General features: G+C 38.5%; 1 protein-coding gene across 2 annotated transcripts in view; it reads right to left on the bottom strand.

Moving 5' to 3' along the window:
- Window positions 1-10,155, bottom strand: part of tent4b (terminal nucleotidyltransferase 4B) — a 36,605-nt gene extending 26,450 nt beyond the window's left edge. For both annotated transcript variants that reach the window (XM_057831017.1, XM_057831024.1), the window contains exon 1: window positions 9,371-10,155. In XM_057831017.1, the coding sequence (XP_057687000.1) occupies window positions 9,371-9,828 (458 nt within the window). In that variant the 5' untranslated portion in view covers window positions 9,829-10,155. The remainder of the gene's footprint in view (window positions 1-9,370) is intronic.
- Between the last annotated feature and the right edge of the window lie 2,500 nt (window positions 10,156-12,655).

Here is a 12,655-nt window from a genome sequence, read left to right as displayed (position 1 = left end):
TCAAATAATCAGGATCGTTATCAGGCTCCTGTAGATGAACTGATCATTTGATTCATGTTTGTTAAAGGAGAGTAACATGGAAAACAAGCTGGATAGGGGCTCTCAACGACCGGAGTTGGATACCCCTGTGCTCGTATTTACTTTTTAACTCCAAACTGATTGATGCAATGTAAACCTAACTTGAACGTGAAGTATGGGGGTGGGTCAGCGATGCTGTGGGGCTGTTTCGCTTCCAAAGGCCCTGGGAACCTTGTTAGGGTGCATGGCATCCTGAATGCTTTGAAATACCAGGACATTTTAAATTAAAATCTGTTGCCCTCTGCCCGAAAGCTGAAGATGGGTCATCACTGGGTCTTTCAGCAAGACAATGACCCGAAACATATGGCCAAATCTACAAAGAAATGGTTCACCAGACACAAAATCAAGCTCCTCCCATGGCCATCTTAGTCCCCAGACCTCAACCCCATTGAAAACCTGTGGGGTGAGCTGAAGAGGAGAGTACAGAGGAGAGGACCCAGGTCTCTGGGTGATTTAGAGAGATTCTGCAAAGAGGAATGGCTGAAGATCCCTCTTTCTGTCTTTTCCCATCTTGTGAAACATTATGGGATAAGATTAGATGCTGTTTTGTTGGGAAAAGGGGGTTGTACAAAGTATTAACACCAGGGGTGCTAATAATTGTGACACACATTATTTGATGTCAAATAATTATTTCTTTATGTGGGATTGTTTCCCCACTGAATAAATGCACTTGTATTGAAGGTTGGATTTTTCTCTTTTTTTCAATTAAGGTCCCATATTATTTAGAAAAAATATATATTAGAAGCTAAAAAACACATAATTATTATAAATCCGATAATTATGGAGGGCACTGTATTCTGCCAATTACACTGATGAATAAATATTCATTATTTGTTTTATTTGACACCCGAAACAAGATAGGTATAGCCAGTTAGTTCTATAAATACTAATGGTCAGCACACAGTCAATCAATACTTGAACGTTGTCAAACATGGTTAGTGTGATATAGCGAGCTAGCTATACTGTATACTGTAGATGCTAGTGTTCAGTGCGTATTCCATCAATACTTGATTGTCACATGCACGCTGCAAATACAAGCATTTTTACGTGCGCAGAGCCTACATATTCGCACTGTCAATGTACCTATTAACCTCCATGTTGTCACTGCTGTTGGTTAGGACTGGGAACCTCTGGGTAGCTCATGATACGATATGATTTGTGATACAAGGCTCACGATGAAGATGATCTCACGATACAGCAATACAACGATTGTCGATACATGGGTCAGGAAATCATTAGAGGATATTCCAAAAACAACTAATAAATAGAAAAACAAGCTATTTTCATCCTTCTGCTTTGAGTTTCTCACTAGTAGATGTCCAATCCGTTTGAAGTGAAAGGGATGACAGCGAATCATTTGCTGCCATCCCTCCCTTTTCAAACGGATTGGACATCTATGGCCATCAGTGGCAGCCAACGTCAGGCACCAAGTTCATTTTCGGTCACTTCTTTTTGCTTTTGGGGCATTTATGGGTCAGGTCCTGTTGATTTTGGGGCATTTACAGGTAACTTCCTGTTGATTGTGGGTTAGGGGAAAGGAAGTACCTCAAAATCAAGAAGAAGTAACATGTAAATGCCCTAAAATGAACAAGGAATTACTTGTAAATTCCCACAAAAGACTGGCTGTGAATGCTCTGGTTTCAGTCCCATTGACAGCACTCGATGTCCATTCCAGTCAAAATGAATTGGATGTTTTGCGTCATCAAGGGCAGCTAGTGAGCTAACATACAAACTATTCTAATGGAAGATTTTGCATGCAAATGAGATGTTTTTTTTTTTTTTTTTTTTTTTTTTAACAGTGAAACTTTTTTAAAACGATTTATCAATTTTGGGTGGGAGCACATCGATTACCTTTTGGGCTAACAACTATCGCGATATATCAGCTTTTTGATATATTGTCACACCCCTACTGCTGGTACTGTTTGTTATGCATTTGTCTTTACATACAGGTTACTCTGTCAGTGTATGTGTCACTTGAAATGCACATGTACACAATAAATGACTGAAATTACAACAACTATTGTCATCACTTGAAAAACTGGTAACTTGTGACACTCTACTGAAGCGTTCATGAAAGCCACATTGTGAACCTGCAACAAATTTTTCTTTTCCCATGACTTCCTTTGGGAAGCCATTATTTTCAACTTGACCTCCCACGCACCTACTGTAAGCTGGTACCACAATATGTGTTGTCTCTCAATCGAGAGCACACACATTCTCGCTTGCAGTTTACGTCGACAAAGAGGACGTAGCGCAGCATTTGGCACATTGACAGATTACACCGTCCTACTATATATACACTGTACATGTGACTTACATGTGCCTGAGGCAGTACATTAAAAGTGAGTTTCTATTACAGGATCTCCAACAAGCCCAATAATGATTACTGACTGGGTGATATAACCTTAATTATGGTTCTATGTAGGGGCCCAAATATTAACTTATAGAATTCATTAACGCACCAGATGTACAATCCGCTGTGACTGGGAACGCTGGCAACGAATGATAGCTGCCAACACATACTCTGTTCGGGCTGCAGGTATCGATTATTTTAGTAGTCGATGAATCAATGAACTAGTTAGTTCGAATATCGAGTAATCGGATAAGGAACATAAACAATTAAAATACCTGAGCCTCAAACGGCATAAAAATTTAATAAATAAGGATCTAAGTACAACAAAAGAACAATTGGGTAACTTATATAGCAAACATCCGCTAGCTTAAATGCTATAGAATGCTAACTTTTTTTTTTCAGAATGCTTTTAACAAATGGTTCAGGCAATATACCTATAAACTAAATTACAAATGCATTAAAAAACATTAGCTCAAACAAAAACTTAGCTTATGTTGGTCTTAACAGGGAGCAGCTGGATTCAGCCATGTGAAATGAGGCAGACCAAACACTTTCAAAATAAATCATAACAATGCCACTTCAATTAAACGAATACTTGAAGCAACAAAATTTAATTTGAATATTTTTTTCTAATCGAATACTCGAGTTAATCCATTAATCGTTTCTGCACTATACTCTGTAAATACTATACATACTGCATAACTGAGTTGGCAGTGAATTTAAACTGATTTTTATTTGTCTTGTTTTTTTTTTTTTTTTTTTTTTAGAATTTTTAATACAAAAAACAGGGGGAAACATCTGATATTCTTTTATAACCGTGTGGAAAATGTTATACATAAAAAAGAAAAAAAAGAAAACAGTATATGTCATTGAAACATAACTGAAACATGGGCATTGACCCAAAATCGGACGTCCAGTGGAGACCAGGTCTTTACAGGGTTAATCTATTTAATCAATTACCGAATATAGCAACTTGCCCTAAAAGGGTATAACTTCTTTCATACTACAGTACATAGTTTCAGCTGCATATTTGGAATCACATTGCAAGTTTTAAACAAAAGTCAAGAAAAAAAAAATTAGTACAAGAAAATGACACCTGGATCGGGATTTTGCTCATCCCTGCTTTACATACACTTTAAGTTGGAGGCCTGTGAGATTTGATGCAATACGACCTCTACACATACAACAACAACGGTACCGTACATGTGTTCACAAGTGGGTGGATCACGTGACATGTGTGTCAAGTATGGAGTAGAGTAGGCGGACTCAGTCACATTGAGTGCATGTTGTACTCATGTGCATCAAAGCATGGGCATAAGGGAACTAAGCACCTGCTTAGAGCCTAGGTCATATGTCATTTCAGTTGCGCTGCAGTGGGAGAGGAAATTGTTGTTCCCTCAGAAGACACAACAGCTGATGTCATTGCCCAGAAAAGCCAAAAGAGTTGGACTAGTTGGATATTTCTTTTATTGTGTGATTGCAGCACACGAACACTTCACTAAAGAAGCAACAAGGGGGCTCACACTTGGAGCTCAAAAGTGTGCCTTGAAAATAAATACTGTTGTTTTAGTCTTAATTCACACATTTTCTGTTTTGAGTTGTCATTGTTGTGTTTAAGCACAATTTTGAGCGATCGCAGGAGGCTAATCTTCTAGCCAGTTACAATCTAGAGCGTAACAGGTGGCTGTCAGCCAGTGTCAGATCATTGTCTTTCTCATCCTCGTGTGCTCAGTCATTTTTGCTGCACTTTTTGATTCTGTGCAGACTTGATTGAGGGGTACTGAAGAATATATATTGTATGTAATAGATGCTTAAGAACAATATCCTTTTTTGCACACAATATAACAACCTCATTCTCCAATGAAATGTAAAAATAGGAGAACTCTCATGGAATTGTAAAAATGATACCATTTGAAATAATTGACCAGGTTTTGTTTAAGGTTGTAAAAATACACCAAGTGAAGGCGCCTGTATCAAATCAAATTGTGGTAGAGTCTAATGTCAGTAAATATTGTAAAGTTGTCCAAAGAATTCAAATCGTACCTTAATCGTCGTTAAATAGTTATTAACGATATGATGAAATTAGGGATGCAACGATACAGTTAAGTCACAGTTTGGAACGATTTTCGATACCAGGGACACGATTTCCGATTCGATTCAACACATTTAATGTTCTAAAACAAAAAATACAAGTTATTTTTTTCAATGTTTTTTTTTATTTTGCTAACAAGCAAAAATAACATTGCCATCACATTAACATACATTTTAGTGCATAATATTTATGTGTTTACTTCTTACGGATCTGAAGAAATTTTGTATAAAAGTGCTGAGAACAATCTCTACTGTTTGTAAAGTGAGGCAGGACATACTGTTGATTGCTACAGCTCTCTTAGCAGCTAGGTTTACAATATGAGCAAATCATCCTATTTGTGGTCTGAGTCCATCTGTGTCACGTACTGAATTAACAATATTTGCAGCATTATCTATATTTACTGGTATGAATTGATTTGGCCTGCTTCACTTCCATTTAGTCATGGCGGTTTTTAATTCATAGATGTAGTATATGGGCTATGTGTCCCATGATCACTCTGGCCTCACGTAGCCAATGGCATGGGACTAGGGGGGGATCTAACGTAGCACATCTAGTTTGCTACTTGATAGGCCTGAAAGATATTGGAAAAAACTGTTGCTGCGATTTTTTGGGGTTTGCGATATATTGCAAAATTATATTGCGATATTTTAAAAAAGTATATATCTTTTTTTTAAAGAATTTTTTACCAGATGACTTGAATAGCTGTTTGGAAAGACTTTGGATGACTCATCATGACCACAGTGTACAGTATTCCATAGTTTTTCGCGGTTAATAGGGACCAGAACACGCCGCGATAAGTGAAAAACCACAAAGTAGAGCATACCCCCCCCATTTTTGTGTGTGTGTGTTCAGTGTATTCATTCAGGTCTAAAACTGGAAAGAGATACATATAAGACATGTTTTTTCTAACTTTTTTTCCCCAAAGTATTATTTTTAAAAATGTACATATATATATTAGGGCTGTCCCAAACGACTAATTTTCTCCAGATTAGTCAGCCGACTATTTTTACGATTAGTCGACTAATGTAATCATTCCAAAAAAAAAAAATTTTTTTTTTACTAATTTAGCAATGAAATTTTTGTTGACGCTTATCAATTCACAAAAATAGTTTGGAACACTTTAATTGTGTATTAACGTACAAATAAACACGTAAATAAGAATAATAAATCACAACTAAACAATGAGTTCAAATGCTGATAGAATTAACTAGTGCAAAAGAATGGAATGTAAACAGATTCAGAACACTGACTTCGCCTTTCCAACATGATTCAAAACAATTCTTAAAAAAACACCTAGCATTAATATTATAGTACTATATATAATAGTATTATAATAATTATAATAATTATTCATTGCAAATCAGATTTTTAATAAAGGCTGTCATTTTAAAGGTATTCATAGAGTAGAATCTGAATTCTGAAGTATGTGGGATTAACTCCAGAAATCGTTATTTATATGACGAACATGACATGCTTTTATTTTTGAAATGTTCACCGGAAGTACATTCACTAAACAGCTAACTTCAACTTAGCATTGTTTAAGATAGATGTGTTTTCTTATTTTGTATGTCTGAACTTTAATTCTACAGCGTGTTGATAAGAGAAAGGAACTGGAGTCTCATATGCCATCAGCACGCACGCACGCAGCGACAAAAGGCAGCAGTGAAAATTACCGCCCTCATTAATATTTGCCGTGCGATAAATGGACTCATTGCATATCGCGACAGGCTTAGCAACTTCAATAAAACATGTCGTTAGTTAGTTAGATGGACTTACAAACTGGATGACGGCGCTTTACGTGTTTATTCATGGCCAACGTGCAGCCAAGCTTGGCACTGAAGGGACAGGACACAAGAGTGTACCCTCCTTTGTTTCTTTGAAATAAGTCAATGTTTTGGACACTCTGGTGCGCTTTTTTGGCTTTGTGCCACTTTCCCCGCTTGCATACAGAGCGTCCGTCATTCTGAACTTTCCACGAAGATATTTTTTTAACCCTTCATTAACCATCGACGGAACGTTGTGCTCGTCGACGGATTTACGTCATCAATGACGTCTACTAGTCGGGACAGCTCTAATATATATATATATAAAGCATATATTTTTTTTTATTTATTATATATATAAAAATGATTTTTAAGCACTTCAAATGAAATAATTATGATCTGTTTTAAACATAACTGTCCCACCGAATCATTTTTAAACAAGAATAAAGTACTGTAGTAGAAAAATGCTTGGCTTTATTAAATGCTTCTGTTTACCTAACATGGCTGTGACTCTTGGAGTGACATGTAGAAATTACAAACTCCTCATAATCACTTCTGGCGTTTATTTTATATGTCTCGAACGTCTCCACGTTCTCCCCTCACAGACACACACATTCATTCCAGCCCGCGCTTCCTTGCAGAAACTGTTTAACAAGTTAAACGATGATTGACAGCTTGCTGCCCGTGTGAAGTCGGCTTCTTTGGCCAGATCAAAGCCATCGTTAACTTTAATAAGCAAGTGCCGCAGTGACTGAGAGCTGGGAGAGAGGGTAAGGGAGGCTGTGCGAGCGAATGAAGCAGAACAAAGGTTTGTAGATTTGGGGGGGGGGAGACTATCGCACGACCTTGCGATTGGATTATCGCGCATGCGCACATCGCAATGGCTGTCTTTAAACGCTATATCGTTCAGGCTTGCTACTTGATGATATCTAGTGTGTGTGTGCGAGTGTTGTCGGAGGCTCGGATCATTAAAAAAAATTAACAAACACCACAGAAGTACTACACAACACCGTCAGTCCGGCATATGACAATCGATTTTCATAAACAGGACGAGTTTGAAGTACAGCGCTCTTAAATTGCCACTCATTGTTCATCATGTAACCGTGAGGTTGACCCGACGTATCCAGCTGTCTGTTGTCAAAGCAAGGTTGTTCGTAGCAGCCAAGTCGGTAACAATGTTTTGGCGGACTTAGTTGTAAATATCCGGGAAGACAGTCTTTGTGAAATGTGTACGAGAGGGGATATCCTATCAGCACACCCAAAATGCTGCCACACAGCGGATCGGTACGACGCTGAAGCCGCCTCCACAAACTTCTGTCTTTCCTTGCTGGCCATGATTGTCGTGTCTGTTACCTGTGCCACAAACAAATGCAGCGTGCTTCAATACGCCCTCCATGCAGTTTGGGGAGGAGAGGAGGAGGTCTGCTCGTGGGGAGGAGATGTATCAGAGCACAGCCCTCAGTTTTCGATCCACCTATTATTATTAGCATATTAGCGAGCACACGCAAGAAAAAATGCGGAAAATACAATTTGGGAGCTTTTCATTTGCATCGAATATTTTTGCGTATTGAATCAAAGAGGGCGTATCGAACGGTTCAATATAAAACCGAGTATTGTTGCATCCTTAGATGAAATCGACCTAAACTCAAAACATTGATCAATATTGGAACCTTTCATATCGTCTCTTCACCGTCATTAAGTGGTTAATAGTGATATGATCAAATCGATCTAAACGCAAAACATTGATCAGTATTGGAACCTTGCGGATATACTGTTTCATTAAAAAAATATTTTCATTCATTCACAAAACCATCCAAAAAATTGCAATGAATCCACAATATTCTACGATACAACCATCTAACAGAAAAACAAGCTATTTCTAATTGAAATACTAAAGAATGTGTGTTTTTCTTTTTAACTTTCGCAGACAATCTGTCAAAAAATGATTGTCTTCCTGACAGACTACTACAATAATTTAGTGTGACATTTTTGTAATAAATACAGCAACACAATATTACTGCAGCATCATTGTAAACAAATGAGTGTCTTTCTTAAAGTAGACACTTTGGTTGTGGGAAATTTCCTTAGCAACCTGTTGGTTCCTTTAATAAACAGTTGGTTCCTTTAATAAACAGTAACATATATTTTTTAAATAATATATAATAATATATGGATTTGTGGCGGGAACGTATCAATAACCTACTGAGATACAAAGTATCATGATATATCAAGATTGTGACACCTGGAGTGTTAATTACTGTAAAGACAAAATATTGTACTGAACTGATTGTAGACCCATAAATCGACTCACGGCAGACATAGTAATACCAGCAAATTTGGTATCAATTCCGAAAAAAATCTATATTGTAACATATCATCATGATACTGATGACTTACACCTATGGCTGGGCAATACAATACTAAATTTTTTTTTTCCCCACCAAAAATTTGATTTTAGGAATGTTTTTCAGCAAAATGGGAACAAAAAGATAGATGAATCTCAAAATAAGTTTTAAAAAGTGTTAAATGTTAAAGAAAAGTAATGTAAATAAGGTGCAAAACTTAAATTACAAATATATTGTTTTTCTCACTCCCTACTTGTGCTGTCAGCCCCAAATGCAAGTGCAAACAAGTGCAAAGCAACAAACTAAAAAAAAAAAATCTTTTACCAAACAATCGCAAGACAGAGAAAAAAAAAAAAAACAATTCATAAAATTGATTTATTGCCTAGGTTTACTTACATCCTAAAACCCTAGTAGCCAGGTTAGAAAACAAAACATTTTTCACACAACTAAACAAACCTTCCAACTTTATCGGGGTTACCACTGAATTAACCAGACACTCTTGTCAGGTCGCGCTACTGTCGGTGTTAGGAAGAGGATTCAGTAGAGATGAAGTAGAAAGATGCAGTTTCCCCCCATCACCAAGATTAGAGCATTAAACGAACCATCAGAGAGGTTTAATATGCCAAACGTTGGTTCAGTTCCCACTAATTACTGCAATTCACTTTGTTAGCTAATTTGAAGAACTTTATCTGGCTCAGCAAATACCCCAAAACAAACAAACAAACAAAGTTTCTCTTACCCTACGATCCCCTCTGAATAGTTCCTGCTTTTCCACGGCGTGCCAGCGTAGCCGTCGCGGCCCTCCGTCCCGGGGCCGCCGTTTAGGAAGCTGGAGTTGAATCCGAAAGTGCTCGCCTTGTTGTCCCGTTTCCTCTTGTTGGGGTGCCCGTCCGCCGGGTCCCTGTTATTGGCCGGGGCCGCTCGCTGGTTGCGGTTGCCGGTGTCCAATGGCAGAAAGTCCCGCTTCTCCAAGACCTCGCCGTCCCCGGTGGGACTCGTCATGGTCGACTCGGGCGGCCCGGTCCCCGCGGCCAGGAGGACGGCTCCCGACGCCGCGCTGAGGCTCGCTTTCAGAATACCGAAGCTGTTGTTGACGTGAAGGTAACCGAGCCCTTGCGTCGTCTCCCAAATCTGCATCCACAGGTTGTTGGCGGGTCCGCGTTGTTCTGGTTGGAACCAGGCGATTCGCGGATCCATCAAACGAGAGTAGTAGGCAAGAATCCCCCCCGCCCCCACCCCACCCTCCCTCCCTCCTGTGAGCAGCTAGCCAGCTAGCGTTAGCTCCCCTCGCTTTACCCCCCGTTACTTATTGAAATTTTGTCCCTCGTAGGTGGCGGCGACACGCGGCTGCAAAGCACACGAAGGCGACGAGAGTATCAGTAGACTGTTGCCGGTGCCTGCTCGGGTTATTAACGCTATTATAACTCCAAGGAGGAACGCGAGGCCGTGTGGTGTAGATGGAGCGTCGGTCTCTCTCCCTCTGACCCTTTCCTCGGGATCGTACTCCCTCAATGGCGGAGCTTAGCCGAGCTATTGCGCAGTGCGCATGCGCGAGTGCAAGGGGCGGGGAAAACCTGTTACGTAATAGTGTAATTTTTTTTTTTTTTTGCGTGCTGGTTACGTAACTAAATAGATTTATGTGATATGCTACTACTGAAAATGGAATATACTTTACGTTAATAAACCTAATACACCGTGTTTTTAAGGAAGGTATTACACTTTGTTTAGTGTACTACATTGTTATCCATTTTTTTATTCTCTCAATTTGACCTAATTCATTGTTCAAATAGGCCCAACATTGCGCATATACATATCAACAGTTTAATAAAATATGGTTGTACATTATTATATTCTTTGTATTGTACATATCACAAATATAAGGCTAGATGTCTAACGGCAGATTCGGCAGCGTACGTAACTGGCGGCCATCTTGCGTCGGAAAACATTAGCTCCGTTATTACATTAAAACAGTCATTGCTATTGACATTGTACATAAAATATATTTTAAGTGGGGTAGCTGGCGTTGAAAGATTGTTTCAGTGCCATTGACGGCGGCAGACGTCCAAGCAATTTGAATTTGGAGAGGCTGGAGACGATCGAACAAGATTTTTTTTAAAGTTCCACTTCAATGCTGATCTTTGAACGTTTACTTTGCTCGACTACATGTTTTATCTACTTCTTAATTTGAATGAGTCGGCAAAATATGACGTCAAACATTGCGCTGCTTTTGAACCAATAGTATTACTGACCCCGCCCTCCTGACTTGTGTCCAACATACTTTCCTCCACGTGTTCCTGAACGTGCCATAGAATACAACTTATTTAGTATGTAAATACAAACCTAGCTACATATTTCCTTAATTTTAACAAAATAAATTTCAATAGTTTTCAGCCAGAAGTATACTGTGAATAAAACTAAAATAATGTTACACTAATCACCCTCATTGCCATTTATGGTTTCAATGATCCGACTGTTTTACATATGTATTTCTTTCATTACAAAATACATTATGACAGGTCTTTTATTTTTAAAAAGGCAGTCACAAAAGCAATACATATAATTTGCACAAAAAAAACTGTTCATTGAATGTTTAACACAATAAACAAAAACACAGCATATCTTTTTAATAAAGATGAGAATACCACATGCACAAAAAAATGCAAAAGAAATTTTGAATAGCTGTGCCTTAAAAACTTGTCTGCTTTTGACAATTAGTCAAATGTAAGGATACGAACAGAAACTTACATTCGCAGGGTTTTTCACCTCGGGTTTTTTGGGGGTGTAAATGAAATAGACTGTGTCCAATGAGGACCAAAAGCAAAAGGACTTCATTTTTGACCAGCCCAGGTAAAGATAAAGCTTTGCCTCAGTTCATTTTTATTCAACAGTGGGGATTCTTTATAATATCAAACAAGTAAGACTCTTCAGGACAATATCAGCTTAGCCCAAAAAGTAAGTTGTTTTTTGTTTTTTATCCTTGTGCTTTTTTGACAAACGCATGTCACAGACATCTAATTAAAACACATTAAGGTTACTTACACCTTACTAAAACATTTAGTATTTAGGTTTACACATCAAAAAAATCTCTTGACCGAAAAAAGTTGAGAAACCCTGATGTAAGGCACTTGTTGCATAAATTGTCATAGTCTATTATTCAGTCTATAACCACGCTTTGGAACCAAGAATGAGGCACCCATTCTCTAGTGTTTAATGCAACCTGCATTTGCTTTCTTCATAGCAAATAAACCTCAAATAGAAGCGAAAAGTCAGGGCAAACCTAAATAAACAACTCTACACAATAAATACTGGATGGTTTTAACAACCAAATTTCCTATCACTTTTTGACCACAGTCTCCAGGTAGCCGATGAATCTCCTGAGGTTGACTCTGACATTGTCGAGAACGCAAAGCTGCTGCGGGTTGTACCGGTCTTTTCCCAGCTTACGAATCTGTCAACAAATAGGGAGATGAATGTAGAAGGCAGCCACACACAGTTTAGTTGTGTCATTGGTTTATAGTGATGAAAGTGTTATCAATAAAAAGTATGAGGAGAAAGCTGCAGTTTTTATTCACATGCCCTAGCTAGCCAGTTGCTTGATAGCACTTTTTTTTTTAGCTTTTAGCCAAAAACAAGTTGTTTGGTTGTCACAGCGTCGACAGTTCAAAGGATTCTTATTAAGGGTGTAACTGTACATGTATTTGTATTGAACCGTTTTGGTTCGGGGTGCTCAGTTCGGAACGGAGGCATACAGAACGAGTTTCTGATGTAACGTAACCCTTACTTTTCGAGGCTGTGAGTCGATTGGGTAACAGTTTCTTTGTGTAGATTATATTTACTCCGTCTTCTCTACTATAATGAGGACCAACACGGTAGGACAGTATAACCCAGAAACGTCAACGGCGCGACAACGTGGCCACCGCGAGAACGCAGTGAAACACGGGCATTAAAGTCAATCAGCCAATGCACAGCTTTTGAAAACTGTTCATAAGAAGAAAAAAAAATGATTGAGGCCATTTCATTTGTA

The sequence above is a fragment of the Corythoichthys intestinalis genome, chromosome 1 (genome assembly GCF_030265065.1).
Source record: "Corythoichthys intestinalis isolate RoL2023-P3 chromosome 1, ASM3026506v1, whole genome shotgun sequence".
Taxonomy (NCBI): domain Eukaryota; kingdom Metazoa; phylum Chordata; class Actinopteri; order Syngnathiformes; family Syngnathidae; genus Corythoichthys; species Corythoichthys intestinalis.
This window is presented reverse-complemented; position numbering and strand designations above follow the sequence as displayed.